General features: G+C 54.3%; 1 protein-coding gene across 1 annotated transcript in view; it reads right to left on the bottom strand.

Annotated features, from left to right (window-relative positions):
- SLIT3 (slit guidance ligand 3) overlaps window positions 1-18773 on the bottom strand; it is a gene marked incomplete at its 5' end in the record, with an annotated part of 712261 nt that overhangs the window by 87031 nt on the left and 606457 nt on the right. The window contains 2 exons of the mRNA XM_004697123.2: window positions 8158-8321; window positions 9714-9857. Of these exons, the coding sequence (XP_004697180.1) occupies window positions 8158-8321; window positions 9714-9857 (308 nt within the window). The remainder of the gene's footprint in view (window positions 1-8157; window positions 8322-9713; window positions 9858-18773) is intronic.

The following is an 18773-nucleotide window of genomic DNA, read 5'->3' as shown; positions in this document are numbered from 1 at the left end:
GAGCTTGCTGAGTTCTGGGCGATTCCATTCCTGGAAACTCTGCTCGATGAGGACCCTCTCTTGTTGCCTGGCCACGGCCCCGCTCAGTGACAACGTATAGAGGCACTGCTTTGTGCCCAGACATGGGCTTTCCCTTTAGGAGGTGCCTGTAATGGGACTCTTGTGGAGAAGAAGCCTGACTGCTGGTGAGAGGCCGGCAGACACGAGGGAACGGTCTTCCCTGACACATGGCGAGGCTGAAGACTACGCTGGCTGGGCCGAGGCTAGGGACAGCAGCCTATTAAATACCCTTTCATTTTAATCAAGGTGTTAGCAAGCTGTCGTTAGCAAGAATCACTCTCCGTAGTATAGTTAGATTACAACTGGCGGACCTTTGCGATGGAGCTGCTGACCCATTTTAATGAAATGATTTTGCAATTAGATTCAATGGGCTAATCTACTCTTTCCAGCATTTTCCACCCTGCTGTTTTTGTTATTGCCCTGGTTTGTAATAACGAAGGGGTTGGAGTGTGATATTTTATAGGAATGGGAGCCAGAAATGTTAATAACGGTGCATGTATATAACTGAAAGAGTTGGTTCCCCAGCCATAGGCAGCTTGAAATGCCACCTCCGTCACTTCATATTTCATTACCGAGACGACCCGGGGTTTCTCGCAGCCATTTGTTATGCCTAATGCTCATAACTACCCAAAAGTATTTTTAACTTTTCCAGAGCTTTAAAAGTCAATTTCCATCTGAGGGCATATTTGTCACTGCCAGAAATATTTAGTAGGAGAGCCCTAACTGAAAGAGGCTGCCGCTTCAGACAGGAGAGCTCTCGGGGGTTGAAGAAGGGCCGTAAAACGAAAGCCTGGTTGGAATGGGCCCTTGGAGGGCTGTTGACGTCATCGGGCACTTTGCCCGCTCCTGCCCCTGCGACCTCCCGCCCCATCACAGGCAGCTCAAAAGGACGACACTGGGCGTGTGCTCACGGATGGGCTTCAATGGACTAGACCGGGAGATGCAGGGGTTTCCAATGACAGGGAGGTTTTGTGGCGGATCCCTGCCCCTCTGCCACTTCCCAGCAGGGAACGTATGAGCCAGTGGGATGTCCATCAGGGTCGGGGCCGGTTAGAAGGCACTCTGAATGGCCTTAGCCAGCCATGATCAGTAGCCGTCATGGGTGCAGGGTCTCTAGCGCCTGAATCTTGCTTCAACTTTTGGGAAGCCAGATCACAAATGAGTAGTCATGGGACCGGCCTGTCTCTACCAGTGCATGTGTCCACTCCCAGTGTCCTTAAGACCGGTGCAGTGAAAGAACTAGAGGTAGAGGGAGGAACTGGGAAGGATGGTGGCCAGCAGGAGGTCACCAGCTTAAAAGAAAGTGAGCTGGTGAGTCGCGAGGCCTGAGATGAGGCACAGTCACCCAACCAGACTCGAGGGGCTGGATCACACTGAGTTGCCAGGAGTCTGGCGGCCAGCTGGGCGGTGGCTTTCCTACTGAGCACTCACACCAGAGGCTAACGTGAATGCAGCAGTCTGCCAGGAGGCAGGGGAGATGCGGGCGGCTTGTGATTGGGCACACACCTGTTCCTGCAAAACCGGGATGGTGGGCAAAGGGCTGGCCCCGAAAGCCTGGTCCCAGAGCCAGACCTCAGGATGGGGCCTCTGTTTAGAGCACAAGAGCGTCTCTCCAGGCACAGGGGTCTGTTCCGTAGCTAAGGGGATCTTGGTGTTACCTTGCTAGAATTGTGGCGGACGGACGGGAGACCATTTTAACAATACTTTTTTCTCTCTCCCTCAAGTTATTTTCTAGAAACAGATGTGATCCTGAGAGGGATTGTCGGACACATTGTAACTTTCGATCAATTTAAAAGACAAACAAACAAAACTCCCAGAGAGTGGGGCTGTCCCCAGCTGGGGAGGCCTGGAGAGCAGCAGGCATGCTAGAGTCTGGTGACCTTGTGCTGAACAGCTGACTCTGGGGCAGTGAGTGACCTCTCAGAGCCTCAGTATCCACCTCTGTGCAACGGGGCTCACACAGGGTTGTGAAAATTAAACAAAGAAATCATGTACACCAGTTCAGTGCCTGGCCGACCGTGAGCACTGGATATCTAGGAAGAGAGAAACCGTACACAACAAAGGCCCCAAGAAGCACATGCAGCTCCTCAGCCTCAGTGATGCCTGGACCTGGCTCCGAGGGCCATCTGGAAGCACATGTCAAGGAGAGGCACACATAGTGATGCAGCCCCGGGCTCAGCTGTCAATCCACGCCTGGATTTGGTGCCCGCCATGAGACCCTCTCATGGCACAGGATCTTGTCTACCGTAGGAGCCAATGAGGCGACCTCCTGGTTGCACCGGGTCTCAGACTGATCAAGAAACAAGCCAAGCGGGAGGCACCAAGTTCCCTCTCTTTATTGTCAAAGACAGCAGATTTGTCTACATGGCCCCCACCCAGCATGCAAACTTGCTCCCAGGGGGGGTCTCCCTGCTAACTGCAGGCAAAGATTCAGGGGGGTCAGGGCCAAAGTACTCCCGAGGAGTGGAGGGAGACTCAGAAGTAGCCCTAGGTTAAAATGCTCATTCCAGGTTCACCCACTCTCCTGCTCACACTCACTTGAAATGCTTCTGAGGAAGGCAGGAGGTGGGGGTGGGTGGATCACAACAGTAGGGGCTTCAGTTGGGGTGGCCTACCACTTGGGAAAATGACCTGGCGCTGGGATTCCTCCTGTGAAATTGTGAGCCATATGCCTCGGAGTATTTGCTCCCTTAGAAGGGAAGGACCAATCATAGTGGTTTCCGAACTGAAGCTACCTGAACTCCATTCCTTCTAGCGTACTCGAGTAGGCTGTCTGACCTGAGATGTCTTCTACAGCTGCTCACTGCTCATGTCACCCCGGGTCTGGAGGAGGAGGCACTTGGTGAATCCCTCGAGACTCCCTCCCCCTGCCACCCCGCCCTTTGTGATGCCAGACTGGGGGAGGTGGGTTGGCAGGTGGGCTGCGGTGCTCCAGAGCAGAGAAGAGGTGTCCAGCGGTGGTGGCGCGGCGCGGCGGCGGTGGGCCATGCTGCAGGAGAGCACAGTGCTTTCCGCGGTGCTTGACAGAACCATGTTCCGTTTCCATCGTTCCACCACATGGTTAGATCAAGCACAAAGGAAAGCCCCGCGGCGACTGGTCAGAGTCAAGGTCAGGCAGCAGCATCAGAGAGAGGACAGGAGCGCTCAGAGGAAGCAGCGTGGAGAAGCGGAAGCCGGAGCAGGCCCCCACGGAGCGTGATTAGTACCAGGAGTGGGGTTCCACTGGATCGCTTCTGAAGACAGAGTCCCTCTGCCCTTGGACCCCATCCCACGGAAGACACAAGAGGGAGCAGGGAGAACGGGAGGGGAGCACGGACTACTGGGGACCCACACTCAGGAGCATTAGGGCACAACAGATCCCTCCCTAGAGAATGAAAGAGTAGGTAGGTGCCTCCGGTCACATCACAGGCCTGAGCTGAGCCTCGAAATGCCACTAACTCACAGCATTTGACCTGACACCAGACTCAGCAGGAGTGTCTTCCGCATTCATGCTAGCAGCTGAGAGGTTGTGTGCCCCTCTGCCCCTTCGTCTCCTACATGAAGAAACACGCCACCGTCCCTGCTTGTAAAAACCTAGCAGCACTGTATGCTCAGGGCTCCTCTCCACATCCCCTAGGAACTCCCTGGCTGACAGGATGGTGAACCCAGATGATTTGAAGTATAGTAAGAGGAAAAGCCCTCTTCCATAGCCAATGAGAAAGACAGGGAAGCCACTGGGGCCTTATGGGTAGGCCTGAGAAACTAAAAGTCACAATAGTCTGAGCACCCCGTCCCAGAGGAGGTGACCAGTGCCCCGTGTGACAACTGCTTTCAAAACTGAGTAAGGAAACAGGAAGCCAACTTATCAGCCTGAGCAGAAAGTGCCTGATTCCCAGGTTTCCTCCATGCCTGGGAATCCCTGTGGAGAGAGGGGTGGGCACTGTGATCAGGGGACCAGGTGATGGGTACCTCTTCTGCATCGCTCTCTCCTCAATGGACCAGAGGCAGTTGATATTTATCTGCTGGCTGAAGGCTTCCCCCGCCATGTGGCATGGTCCTGGAGCCAGGGGCTGGCATTTGGGACTCCACCCTGACTTCTGACAAAAGCACCAGGGCTATCTATTTCTCCCCAAGGTGCTATTAGAACTAGGTCCATCAACAAGACGGTCTCCGCATCATACGAGTGCACCATTTGTCCGCACCGATTGGCCGGTTAGGAAGGGCCCGCCTGTAGCTCTAGGCCTGGCCTTTCTCCCTTCTAAGTGATGTTTCTAGTGGAGGCTGCCACAGTGAGCTGACCTCTGCTCACCATGAAGCCCAGGCACACCGCTCGGCGGGGATTCTGGTGCTGGGGTCTCAGACGGGAGCTGGATCAGACACTCAGTACCAGAGCGGGGAAACTCTGTCCCTCCCCGGCCCCTCAAGCCCTGACACCTCATTCTCCGTCCCGCTGGTCTGCTCCTACAAGAGGGCATGGATGGAACGAGGATCTTGACAGAGTGTCAGAAATCCCAGGGTTCTCATCTGGCTCAAAGGGCAGACTCTGAGCTGGAGTTAAGGCGTCCCGCAAGGACGAGCACTCTCCCCCTGGCTGACGGGCGGGCAGGGGGAGCCCCAGGAGGCAGGCCTGGCCTCTGAAAGGCCACAGCCCTGACAAGCTCAGGGAGAAGCTCTGCTTGGCAGACACACGAGGTCGCTATGGGTTGGAACTGACTCCACAGCTACCAATGAAAACCTTGGCTAAACCTTTGCTACCAACAAAACCCTTAGCTAAGACTCTTGTTGCTTGGCCCTGTATTTCTTCATTTCCCACATGGACTCGAGGGTCTCTAAGGCGTCTTTCACTCTGAAATCCCTTGCTGTTGGCATCTTCGGACACGTGGAGTCACCACTCCCAGCAATTGCCCAGGCGAAAGCTTCTTCGTGCCCCATGGGGTCTCCACACGAGGGGAAAAGCATGATGGAAAACAGACACCATCCTTCCAATGTCAAGTGCTTCCCTGGGGATGGGCCTGGGGGCCCAGGAGGCCAGGTAGTGCTTTCTCAGAAGGCATTAATCTGATGGGCACATTTCCCCAGCGGGCAGCATCCATCTCTAACCTGATCGGGCTACCCAGGGCTCCGGATGCAGCTGATGGGAGAGAGGCCGATGCAAGGCAGCTGGGAGAGCAGCCCTGCACCCAAGGAGGGCTTTCGGCATTTCAGAAACAGCTCTCCAATTGGCGCCTAATTAAATCAGCTGTCTGTCCAATGGGGGTGCTTTTAGGGGAAAGCAAAACGCAGAGCCATTATCTGTCAGATCCAGTATATGTCACTTGCCCCCATCCTTTTGTCTGGATTTCCTGGAAACACAGATGGTTAGGCCCAGGCCATCTGTATCTTCAAGGCCAGGGCAGGCCTGGCTTTCAGGGTCTCTCAGAGCAGCTGGGCTCTCTACTGCTTGACCCCATTCTGCAGTAGGTGACATCAAAGCATAGAGTGCACAATGCCAGGCTCACTCATCCCAGACCTGCATTTCTCTACCATTACAGGAATCATTGTTAACATTGATTAAAGACAAGAAAGGGCGATGCACCAGATGAAGGCAGTTTAAGAATCCTGCTCCTTTTCTCTGTTTGCTTCATCTTTCATTTCCAACCACTCCTACCGGACACAGGGAGCGAACCATTCTTCCAGTGCAGAGCTGGTGGCTTTGGTAGGTAAGAAGGTAGGCGGGTAGATAGTGGCAGAGCTCGAGTTAGAACTGAGCTTCCTCGTCTCCTCAGCCTCCCTTCTGTCTCCTTTTTCATAACAGCTCCCCCTCCCCCTTTCCTGCAGCTTTCTCTGGGGTTCCTATCCCAGCCTACAACCAGGCTGAGGAGATTGCTGACAGGCATCGGTCAGAGAAGCCTGTCTTTGGGCCCCGAGCTGACTTCATCCCCAAGCTGCCATCCAGGACCCAGCCCTCCAAGGGGGACCCCGGTTATTGACAGGGCTATGTGGTTGGAGTTGGTAGATGACCCATGCCCTACTCTACCTTTTCTCTCTTCCTACTTGGGCATAACTCGCTGGAGGAAGAACTAGTGAAAGCAGCCCTGGCCTGCCTGCAGGGTAGCAAAGAGGGAAAAGGCTGGAGTCAGCCGTGAGCAAAAGCCTCTTGGAAGGATTGCTGTGCATGGGGAGACAGCTCTGGGATGAGGAAGGTTCATTCTCCCAGAGATGCTGACTAGCTCAGGAAAGAACGTAAGGCAGGAACTCAGGGGGCAGGTGGGGTGGGGCACTGAGGGGAGGAGGGATGGGGAGTCATTCAAGCAGCTGGATCCCCTCTAACAGATCCTTTCCTCCCAGATGCACTGTGGCCTCAAGGAGCAAGCCTACTTGGGGCCCAGGCCCATCTCTACCACTTCCTGGTGTACGATGTTGGGACACCCCATCACCTCCAAGCCCTTGGGTTCCCTGTGGGGTAGAATGGGCACCTGTTGTCTGTCCTCACGGATAATGGGAGAAAACGGAGGCGGAAACCCTCAACAGACTGCTCACTGGAGATGAGACTCTGCTCTGGTAATTGCCATCCTCATCATGGGCCAAATGGGGATCAACTTCCACTTCCACCAAGTGCCACTAGGTCTTTTGAAGCCCTACAATGTATCATTCTGGACTGATGAGACCAGACCCAGGGACTGCATCTACATGACAAGGACAACTTCCAAGAAGCAGAAGATGGCCAGCTAGCCTCCTGGTGACCATCCCTACAACAACGTTCTTTCTGGAACAAATGAGCTCCCCTAAAATGTTCTCAGGCTGGAATAGATGCAATATTCTTGCTGAAAAATGGATTTTGAGAAATAGTTTCAAACATGACCTCTAACTGGTTCAATTGTGATCGACCAGAGCACTGAAATCGGAACAGACCCAAAGTAGGAAAAGGTTGGGGTACCGGAATGATCATCAGAATGGGGAAAGCTCTGAGTCAGGACTTTGGAGGGAGACTGGGAAGATGCATATTAAGTCCTGTCAGGAACCTATTGTGGGAGATTGCAGGATTGCCAAAGCTGCAGGGCCAGCGGCTGTCTTTGAGCTGGGCACCACTGTTTCCGACTCTACCGGTCACGATATGCACTTATGATGCAATGTGCATGCTGTCTTTGCCTTCTAAGTGGGAGGTTGTTTCCTGCAGGGCTTCGGTCCATAATTTCCCCAGTTCTGGTTATTGTTCTGTCATGCTCACATTTTACAAAGTTGGGTCTCGCTTTGTGGGCCATCCTGAACCAGGAAGAATTGGCTGAAAGTCCTGGTTTCCACCCCAAGCAGCACCTCATATTATTAATATCTCTTCACTGAGAGCTCAATCCCCTCTGGCAATTTTCTTTACCAGTAGAAAAGGACACAAATGACACCGATTTTTAACTGCCTGTTCATGTCTCTATTAGCTCCTTGTCTTGCAACCAAAGGCTGAGAGTGGCCCTGTCATTCTTGGTGTACCTCCTGGGTGCAGTGGGAGTGGGGTGCAGTGTTTCTAGAGAGCGTTTGAACAAGTAGGAGCTAGCAGGCAAGACTCTACTTCCTTTCAACGTACAATGCTTTGCTGCTTTCTGCAGAATTAGAATCTTCTGGTCTGGGGCAAAGGAGATAACATCACTGCCTTGGAAATATATTCTCCACTGTGTCCTCGCAGAGGCTCTACCAAAATTGTCCTGAGAGCGGGAGGAGGGAGGTCCCCAAGATCTCCTGCAGCCCAGGCTAAGCAGTTTCATTTCCCTGCCTGCTCTGTGGGGCTCATGGTTTGGAAATGGGAAAATAAATCGCCGACTCCGAAGGGCCCATGTGTGGAGGCTGCCCAGGCGCCTGGCTTCCCACCAGCCCTGGGGAGATAAGCTGCTGCCTGCATTCTGTCTCCTCTGGAACGGCCTCTCCTGGTCCCACTGTTTTTATTGTGTGTGTGTGTGTGTGTGTTTTATTTTAAATCCATAAGGTAATTGGTTTTCTGCAGGACTAACTGAATTTCCCCAATTTAATTTGCAAAGACGCTCCCTAGGAGCCATTACGGGGCTCGCTGGCCTCCAGATTGGATTACTGGTCTCTCTGGGGCTGCTGGTTTCTCAGTCAGAAAGTGGGGCCTGGCCCCCGCAACCCGATTACCTGAGCAGCGGAACTTCTTGCTCTTGATCTGGCTGATGCGCTTGTTGGCGAGCCGCCGTGGGCTGCTGCAGCGGGCCCCACTGGTCTCGATGGGGTTGTCCTGCAGGTAGTCGGCCAGCCACTTCAAGTGGCAGTCACACACAAAGGGGTTTTGGGCTAAGTGGCTGTGGGAGGGATGGGGTCGTTATTCAGGAATGATCCATGGGGCGCTGGGCCGTGGCAACCCAGCCCAAGGCCCCCTCCCTCAGCTCCTCACCCCACTAGCAGGAGGCTCTTTCAGATGTGGCTCAGAGAGGGGGTCCCTGGGGTCTACAAAAGACAGTCACCATGCGGGGCAGAATCAGCACTGCCTGCCTTTCCCTCTCCTCTCACCAGCTCTGACGGTCACAGCTAGCCGAGGGTCACTGTCTGCATGACAGCCACTACATTTGCTTCTCTGCACTCGGCAAGACCAGCCCAGAGAGCAGCCGGCGCCTGGACCGGCATTTGTTGGGTGCCCCAATATTCAGTTACCATCATCATCATCATCACCATCACCACCACCCCTTGAACAATGGCCCAGTCAGAACCCCAAACACAGTGCCAGGCACAGGTTCACTGTGTAAAATAGAGACCTACAGTACAGAGCAGGGGGGTGGGGCAGGGGCACCCACATCATCTTGGTTTCTGAACTGGCTGGGGGGTGGGGCGGGGTTAGTGGGGGCCAGACAGCCTAGCCGATTGTGGAAGTGTCCAGGCTCATGACAAGCTCTGGGGCTGGAGCACCCCAACTGTGGGCCCAGGTTTGAGCTCAGATACCATCTATTTCGCTGAAATAGTTATGAATGCCAGCAGAGCCGGGGAGAAGGGAATGCCCTCCGTGTGGGCCCAGCTCAGGGAGGCCGGAGTCCTGGTGGCCCAGCCACGGACTGTCTGCAGAGACGGCGTCTGCTCAGAATCCAGTAGGACCAGTGGTTGGGAGACTCAGGAGCGTGGCTGCCTGGATTGCCATCCTTGCTCTCACTGCAGGGTGACTTTGCGTGAGCTGCTTTCACCGTTCTGCGCTGTGGTTTCCTCAGACACAGATTGGGCCACCTCGTCAGCGCTGAGGTTGTCATAGAGTTGCTGGACGTCACGGACGTCCTCCCTCAGGGAAAGCACTCAGACCCCGTTGGGACGAAGTGTAACGGAGGCAAGCTATTGCTAAATGTGGCATCCCCGGGTGGGAAATTGGCTAATGCTCTCAGCTGCTAACCTCGAGGTGTTTTGAGGTTCACGTCACTCAGAGGTGACTGGGAAGAAAAGCCTGGTGATCTATGTCCCCCAGGTCAGCCACTGAAAACCTCATGGCACATAGACGTGAGGTCGCCAGGGTGCCACGGCTGAAGTCGACTCGTGGCAACTGCCTTTGTGGTCCTCGCAGTTTGTGCCGTCCCACCTCCCCAGCTGGCTCTAGGCAGCCTCTGTGCATACTCGTTTTCCCTCTCCTTTTGGGATTCTCTGTGACCGGGGGCCGGGGTCTCCCCCAGTGGCATTCCCAACAGAGCAGTGACGGACCCTGGGGGAGGAATACTCACAGCGTCTGGATGGAGTGCAGGGGTGCAAAGAGCCCCTTGCTGATGGTCTGCAGCTTGTTGTCGTACAGGGAGAGCAGGTTGAGGTTCTGCAGGTCCTGAAACGTGTTCACCCGCAGGCAGTTGATCTTGTTGGCGTTGAGGAGACTGGAGGCAGAAGGGGGGTGGTTACCAACCTTGAGAACTACCACCAGAGCAGGGGTTGCACATGACCGAGTGCTCCCCTCTCATCTACAAAGGACCAACCCAGGGAGGGAGGCATTGGCAGGCTTCTCCGTGGCCACCAGGCGTTGAGAGCTAGACCCCTTGGACACTGTGCAGCGTCTTGCTCTCACCGGGAGCACCTCTTCCCACCACCCCTGGCAGTGAAGCCACGGCGCAGTATCCTGCAGGCTGGCTCGCTGCTGCAGGACTCCGACCTCCAGGAATCGCAGGGGTACACTCCTTTGGCACAGTTGTCCTGAGGCTTTAGTTGACTGATGGAGGGGGATTCTGATTCTGAAAATTCCCTAAGGTTCTTTTGGATCACTGATCTCACTGGAAATTTCATGGAAGTTGTATGTCCTTTCCCTGGGGTGGGGGTGGGTGGGGACAACAAACATACACTTGAGGAAACCATTCTCTCTCTCTCTCTCTCTCTCTCTCTCTCTCTCACACACACACACACACACACACACACACACGACTCTCACACACATTCCTGCTTGCTCACTCCCACATATCTCTGCTATGTCAACATTCCATTGCACATACATTCGTTCACACATACACTCCCTCTTACACACCCACTTTCGCACATTCATACAAACCTTTGACCCTCCCCCCAGCTCCCTGCCCCCTCCTCCAAGCTCACCTAATCACCCCAGCCCTCCCTCACTACGGTTCAGCCCCACCAGCCCCCGGTTCGATTCCTTCCTCTAGTGAACCAGGCTGATTTATGCCCAGGCCTTGCCCTCCCTCCCAGCAGGCCAGGCCCGGCCAGCTCTCCCATCCTTTGCATCTCAGTGCCAAGGCCACTTCCTCAACTGACCCTCTCACTACAGTGCGCCCTCAGTCCCTGTTCTCTTCACAACAACCATTCATTTCCTTCCTAGACCTTAAGTGAATTTGCAATGCAGGATACGCACTTTCTTGTAGGTTGTCTCCTGCACAGCACTGTCAGCGCCGTGGCCTCACATGGCATCTAAATCACGGCCCCTTGCTTCTTCATGTTGAGCAATCAACACCCCAGTTCCTCTCCACTTATTGTCAGCCCACAGCGAGCCCTGGTGTGCAGAGTAGAACGAGATCGCCTGTCCTTTCTTAGGAGGCACCTCTGGGGGGACTCAAACCTCCCACCTTTTGGTTAGTGGCTGAGTGTGTGACCCCGGGCCTGATCCAGGGACTCCTAAAGCAACACACACAATTGGTACATGCAACCTCAGCAGGTCCCAGTCCCCCACGGTGGCCCCCACTGCCCAGGTCGGCCTTCCTTCCCAGGAGAGGCTCCTCAGACGCCCAGCATCCATTGTCAGCGGTGGCCTCTGGGTTGCAGGAGAGTTTTCCAGAAGTAGGAATGGCAAATCAATCAAGCTTAAGAACTTGACTTTCTGATTCTAGACCCAGTAGTTAGTGGTGTCTCACCCACTCTTGAAGGAAAGTGGGAGGGGGTGTGTGGAGGAACTAAAGGAACCAGTGAAAATGGTGAATTTTTAACATGTCCATTTTCCAGGCTGCAACACAGCCCCTTGGGGAGGGCACCCAGGAGATTTGTAAGTGGGTGGCCGGTCTCAGAGGACTCAGTCTCAGCTGCAGCCCTGGGATGGCCCACATGTACTGGATCTTCCACACCCCTGCTCCCTCGTTGCAGGCTCCTCTCCCAGCGGGGCAGCCAGCACCCCTGGGGGCAGCAGGCAGGCAGTTGCAGCAGGGGCAAGTGGGAGAAGCACTGCCAATTTAATCTGGGGAATGACGGGCAAAGTCCCCCGGCTCACACAGACGTCCTCTTGCCGCTAGGGCAGTGGGTCTCAACCTTCCTAATGCCGTGACCTTTTAATAGTTCCTCATGGAGTGGTGACCCTCAAGCATAAAATTATTTTCATTGCTACTTCATCACTGTCATTTTGCTACTGTTATGAACCTGGCGACCCCTGTGAAAAGGTCGTTGGGCCCCCACAGGGGTCAAGACCCACAGGTTGAGAACCATTGCTCTAGTGGGAAAAAGCCCATGTGTCGAGAACCCTTTTTCCCGTTTTCCAAAATCCTTTTGAGATGCGCACCTGACATGCTCTTTCTCTCCCAAGAACCTGTGCAGGTGCGCCCGCAACCTCGCAAGTGTCCGGTGTCCTCTCCGGCGGGTGAGTTTGAGGGCTCCTTTAAGGACATCATTATGCTAATTGAGGTCTCTCTTAGGGGTGCTTGATCTACCCACCCCCACATCTGTCCATCCCTGTCCCAACATTCCCCCAAGAACTTCCTGTGCTTTGCGCAGTCACTCTTGTGGCCAGGGTCACTCCGTTTTGCGCACATTCCTAGGAGGATGGCATAGATCAGAGAGACAGGAGCCAAAGGACTCATGAGGGTCCAGCAACCAGGGATCAGGAAGGGACTTTTCACACACACACATTTTTGTTTGCTTGCTTAAAAACAACCACCACCAAGTCGGCGGTAAGTGACGTGTCCCACCTGCAAGCCACTCAGGGTCTTCAGAGGATGTCTGCTGAGGAGTGCCAGGGATCAGCAACCACTCAGGACAGAGACGGTCAGAGGCGACCGTCTGACGGCGGGGCAGAGACTGCAATGCTACACCGGACTGCAACTGGTTTCATTCAGCCCTCCCGCGCTTTTTAAATGGAGAAATTTCACACACACACACACACACACACACACACACACACACACACACACTTCTATTTTCTCCTGAGAAAAATTCAGGCCCTCAGGCAGCACGGGGGCCCCCTGAAGGTCACTGGAGTGGCAGCCCTTCAGAAAGGGCATGTCTCTTTGTTTGCCTCAGTCCTCACCACCCCTGGTAGTTAGTTCCCACTGTTAGCGTGCTTTATACTAGGAGCCTTGGTGGTACAGTGGTTACCCATTGGGTTTCAAACCACAAGGTCAGCAGTTTGAAACCACCAGCCGCTATTTGGGAGAAAGAGGAGGCTTTCTATCCTGTAAAGAGTTACCATCTCAGCAGGGGCAGTTCTACCCTGTCCTGTAGGGTCACCATGGACCAGCGTGGATTTGACAGCAGCAGCGAAAGAGTGTATTTTACCAGCCTTTCCTGCATATGAGTCAGAATCTACTCTCATTAGGTGTTTGCCCCCTCCCACCTGCCATGCCCGTGTTAGTAGGCAGTCTGGTTTGAGAGCTCAGTGCAGATGCATGTGCCCAATTGTGGTAGCTCCATCTAAGGAGTGCTGGGCACTGGCTAAAGAGTGAATGGCCAAGGGGGCGAGCACTGGGAGCTGCCTTCATAGGACATCCACACTGACCACTCCCCGGGCACTGACCCTCACCATCAGCCTGGTCGGGCTGCTGCAGCTGCTTCTCTGTGGGCTTCCTGATTCCCTGTTGTGTCCAGCCCTCTGGACACAAGATGCCTTCTGCAAGATGGAAGGCATCCAAACTCAGCAGGCTGGCAGGGTTATGAGGAAGGGCAGCACAGGTGCAGAACGCACGGGGCTGAAATGAAAGGGGCAGAGTCTCCTGATCATTCGCTCGCTTCCAGCGAGCTTGGCTTCCTAAGGACAGACCTGTAGGTGCTGGCGGAGATAACATTAAGCTGCTTATCCAGATTTAGATGTGGAAGACAGCCTTACTGCTCCCGGGCACCAGCAAGATCTAAGAGTCAGTCCCTCTGTCCTTTGTCCTTTGGGAGGAAGGCTGGCAGCTCCACCGTTCCATCTGCCTACCATGAAAGGCCCTTGCAACGATCGGTCCGTGAGTAAGAGTAGGAGGGAAATTAAAACCACAGCACAAGCAACAACATCAAAAACTAGCAACACAAGCCCCTGGTATGGAGCAAGCAGAGACCATCACAGCTGGACAGAGGCCAGGTAGTTTCAACATACGCCTGCACCTTCTTTCAATGAGGAGGTCTCAGGAGTGAGGCTCAGCAGGCTCCGTCTGTCCTGACAGTCCTTCTCTGAGCAGGAGCTCTGAGCTGTGGTGTGGTAGGATACCAATGACAGGCTGCTTCACCCCCACACAGCTCATCTGTGGATCCAGCCCAGCACTTCCCCGCCCGCTTGCAGACCCCTCACAGTGGCACTATGCTTGACCCCATTTCACACACGAAGAAATGGAGGTTCTGAGAGGGCGCCTAGCGGTGCGTGAAGAACCTAGATTTGAACCCCAGCCTGTCTGACTCCAAGCTCACTTCTTACCCAGAACATAAAATCCATCATTTCATTTCCTTGCCCATTGCCTGGGGCTCCTTGTCCATGGAGGGTGGCTGTTTTCCCTGGCCTTGGTGTGTACCCAGTCCACAGGTCTGGCTAGGTTGGGAAGACCTCACTTGTCTATTTGGGGGTGTAGAGACACTGGGAGTCCCGCAGACTATTAGGAAAGATCTGGCACAAAACGGGCAGAATCTCAGCCTGGGATCTTCATCAAACTCTCTGGGCACAAGGCATCGTTATGGAGTGGCTTGCACCTGTGCAAAATAGAAGTCCAACCTCTAGGGATGGCTAGAAACACGCTGACTCGGGAGCTTGCCATCTTGGCTCCGTGCTCTCCTCGCCCTGCATTCCCACTGTGCTCTGGGGAAGCCGCGAGCGGCGGAGAGCAGCGTGGCTCAGGCGAGCAGAGACACTGCCGTCTGCCCCTCTCAGACTCAGAACAGATCAGCCAGCCGGATCTCAGCCTGATCTGCTGTTGGATCGAGGGGAACTTGGGGGCAGCAGGGGGACCAGCATACTCTGTATGTATCTATTTCTCCAAAAGCAGATCCATCCATCTTTTGTGGGTCACCTGCTCCCAGAGTCCTATAAATACAAGGACAGAGACAATCATGCCAGGTGAACAGCAGGAGGCGCATGACTGAGCTGGTCGTAAGTGCTAAGCACTTGGACAGCCAGGCACTTTCCAAGCCTTCTACAAATATGAACCCATGAACTCTCCACCCCAAATGTCCTTGTTGTCCTTGTTAGTCGCTACGGAGCCTCTGCCATGTGTGGAGAATAGAATGGTGGCGAAGAGGGTATGTGTTGGGCTGCTAACTGCAGGGTCAGCAGTTCGAATCTGCCAGTTGCTCAGCATGAGGAAGATGGGGCTTTCTACTCCATAAATAGTTACCCTCTTGGAAACTCACAGGGGCAGTTCTAGCTGACCTAAAGTTCTCTCTTGCTATGAGTTAAGGCTGACTCGATGGCAGTGAGGTTCTGGGTAAATTAAACCCCCAATCTTTTGGTTAGTAGTCTAACTCTTAATCACCCGTGCCATCCCCAGGCTTCTTTCAGTAGCCCTGCGAGTTCCTCACTGTCCTCCTCTGGAGACACTTCTGGGACGCAGAGGTCTCTAAGTGACTTCGATCAAACTTCAACCAAGTTCAGAAGGAAGTGGTAGAGTTGAGATTTGCTGTCTTAGTGCACAGCCATGGCTCCAACCAGCAGTCTACCCTGCCACTTCTCACCAAGAGTCACCTACTGCTTCCGGGCGGAGGCGGCGGAGGCAGAGGACACCTGCTTCATAGCCTCTCACATCAACTTCATGCGGGTGCCGCAGAACGTCAAAAGAGGCGCTGCGCCCCCCTCAGAGGAAATGAAGGCGAGTGGCACATTCGAGACCGGGTGTGCATTGACATCACCTTCTAAACTTATTTCCAAGTGTTCGCTCAGGGGGGCACTCTGCCACCCTCCTGTACTCGGGGCACCCTCGCTCCCACATCTGTCCCGTGCCAGGAGGGATCAGCACTCAGCCTGTTGACTAGCAAACATAATGATGCTGCTGAGGGAGAACCTTTCCAGGAGCCTTAACCTTCTGGAAAAGCAAGGCAGGAGACAAGAGCCAAGGAGAACAACAAAGCTGGGGGGCAGGAAGTCACCCGAACCACAACAAGAACAACAACCGCAGGAACAACAGCAGCAGCAGCAACAACAACAGCATGATCACCGGGTCAGCCTGCTCCTGGTGTCCCCACGTGGCACGGAGCACAGCTGCTCCACACAGTGCTCTTGACTTTGATTTCTAGGTGAACACTGGGCAGAGCTGCTGGGTGGCTTTAAACCACCAACCTTTAGGTGAGTACGTCGTCAGGGGCAAGCCATTTGTGCTACCCAGGCTAAGGCACACGGTTGTGACTGAACTGGTCTGCCCAGAAAGGTGGCAGGTCTCCTCATGGCTTGAAGGCACTTCAGCCCCAGCCCTCCAGCCTCAGATCACTGAGGAGCCAATGAACCTGGGGGGATGGCCTATCAGACACAGCAGCAACAGCAGGGCTCCCCTGGAGGCCCCCCAGAGAGAAGTCAATCAGCTCATCTGGATCCCCATTTTTAGCTCCTGCCCCTGGCCACATCTTCTCGGTGAAGTCTCCCCTGGGGCTCATAGGCCTTCGCTGCAGGGCTTGGAAAACACAAACATCTGGAGTCGGGTTGGATGATAAATTGCATCGAAATCACCTTGGCAACTCCAGCGACGCACAGGTTGATTCAGTGGCTCCGGGCTATCATTCTGGGTGGGATTTATATTCTCCACATCTGCCCACCAGCCTGCAGGAAGACCTGGAGTGCGCTCCTCAGACCCATCCTCGTGTGGTGTTTGTCTGGAAGTGCCCAAAGCATATTCCAACCTCCACAGGGCCAGGGGTCATTAGGAAAATGTGTGCCAGGAAGGCATGGAGTGGCCCCTTTCCGGGAAATGGACAAAGCCTTTCAGGCCAAGACTGTGGGACAGGAGGATGAGTTCAGGTTCCTGCCTGATTCTCCTGGGAACCTTCTTTTCCTGAGACCAGGCTGGGGAGTTGGCTTCCGTCTCAGACACACTCGCTGAGATGCAAACTAAACCAGAGGAGACTCGATGTTGCTAACAGATGTTTGGCAAAACCCTTTCTCTGGCTCTTCAGTAGAATGATTTTTAGAGGACAGGCTGTAAAGGTTCCTCGTTATTTACAGAACAAGTGGTTGCTGCATCCCTGGCAGCATTTACTGCTACCACACGTTGGCATGAACTCTGAGCCAGGACATCAGTTAGGGGAGCTATTCTGGGCCCCTGATTCAGTGGCAGGATACAGAGCCAGTCCTCTCTCCCCGAGGCCTCTGGACTTATTTTTCTTTCTCTGGAGTTAACCCTCTGCCATCCTTGATGCCCATACCCCTTAGCTGTGATACGGATCACTCTCAGAACCTACCCTACCTACGGCATACAGGGCATTTATTTTGACCTCTATCTACTGAGGCGAGAGGTGGGGAGGAAGCTAGGGGTACCCCGGCCCAGCATCTTTTCTGGGCTTACGAGTGGGTGCTGCACGCCAAGAAGAGGAAGCCAGGTGTCTGTCGGGTCCCCACGAGGGGCAGAGACAGCTCCTGCCACTGCTGCTGACTTGCCATGGGTTGGAGGTTGTCATGGTGATTCTTGGCCTGAGGGAAATCTGAGTGCACCCATGCCCTTGGGGGCCTGTCTGAAGAACAGGAGGGCCTTCTCCTCTCCTGGCACAGGGCGACAGAGGCAGGAGGTGCAGGGAGACTGGACAGGGAGAGCTAACCGCTTGGCTGTCAGAACAGCTGGCCTCACACATTTCTGACTGGCTTGTCTCTTCCCTTCCCCAACAGGGACTAGGGTGGCCACTGTCTTATCTGATTGCGATGTGGTCCCTGATGACTCCTTTAAGAGGAGGGAACCACTTCCACAGGGAGGGAGTGGGAGGTGATTTCAGAATGTACGTCTCCCCAGGGTTTGCCTGAGGAACCAACAGGTTTGCAGGGCCAGGGGATAGTCACCAAGCCAGTGGCTTCTGGTGCTGGAGAGCATTCTTGCCATCTCATCGCAAACACCAGCAGGTGCCTGGGCTGGTGAAATGAGATGTTGCACATGAAATTGCTTAGCTCTGGTCCTGCAGCATATGAAATATCCCATAAATGTTAGCTGCTATGATTAGCCGCAGTGACGGCGGTAGTAATCCTTCTCCAACAGCTGCTGAGGGAAAGCGGCCACAGACAGTGACGTTTCACTCACGGCCCAATAATGGGCACGCTGCTTGGCAAATGCCAAGCTCCTCAAACGGGCTTGTCTCCTTTCCAAGAAAGCAGAACAACAGGTGGACTCTTTGTCTTAACTAATTCCAGCCTCAAGACAGCCTGCTTTCATTTAAGACCTCCTGGCACAGGTTTAAAATCGACCGTGGCCAACATTTAGATAAAAGCTCCACCTCTCGTGATGGCAACTGCCCACTTGGGTGACGTTCCCATGCATGTGTGCAATCAACGAGGGCAGCGTGCATGCTCTTCCTTCCCCAGGGGCGCTGGGCGAGCGCAGCGTGCAGCTGCCTGTCAGAGGAGAGATCGCAGCTCTCTGACACAGTGACCGCTTTCCTGTTTCACAGACGACAGAGCTCTGAGCTGTCAGGCAAGGGATCTGAGGCACTCCCAGCTGCCCGCACAGGCCGGCCATCTCCACAGCTGCCCGGAGCCTCTGAGCCTGGGTGGGCAGGGAGATGGAGAGCACTGAGATGCTGACCCTGATCCTGACCTTGCACAGGGGAGGAGGGTGGAAAAGGTACGGTCACTTCTCCAGCAATTCAGCTGCTCCAATCCTTGGGGTGGGGCCACATGTCTAGTGACACACCTTATTCTAAATGTGGGATCTGAGATGCCTCCTTAGGCGATGTTTCAGCGCTTTGTGGCTAAGGAAGGTCCCCTAACATACTTTACCTTGTCTAATTGGGCACCCAATCCCCTTTGCTAGCACCCTGTTTTCCAGAAGGAAGCTGGCCGTCTACCTGGCACCTCCCCAAAGAGAAGAAGTGTTGTTGATAATCCAGCATGAGTGTGTGTCTATTCAATGAATGGCTCTAGGGACCTTGGCTTGGAACTGACTCAGCCTGCTTCAGTCACGGCACGTGGAGTCTCACTGGAACTGACCTGAGTTTTA

This window comes from Echinops telfairi, unplaced genomic scaffold (genome assembly GCF_000313985.2).
Source record: "Echinops telfairi isolate 266 unplaced genomic scaffold, ASM31398v2 ScPeMD7_7469;HRSCAF=8507_0, whole genome shotgun sequence".
NCBI lineage: Eukaryota > Metazoa > Chordata > Mammalia > Afrosoricida > Tenrecidae > Echinops > Echinops telfairi.
This window is presented reverse-complemented; position numbering and strand designations above follow the sequence as displayed.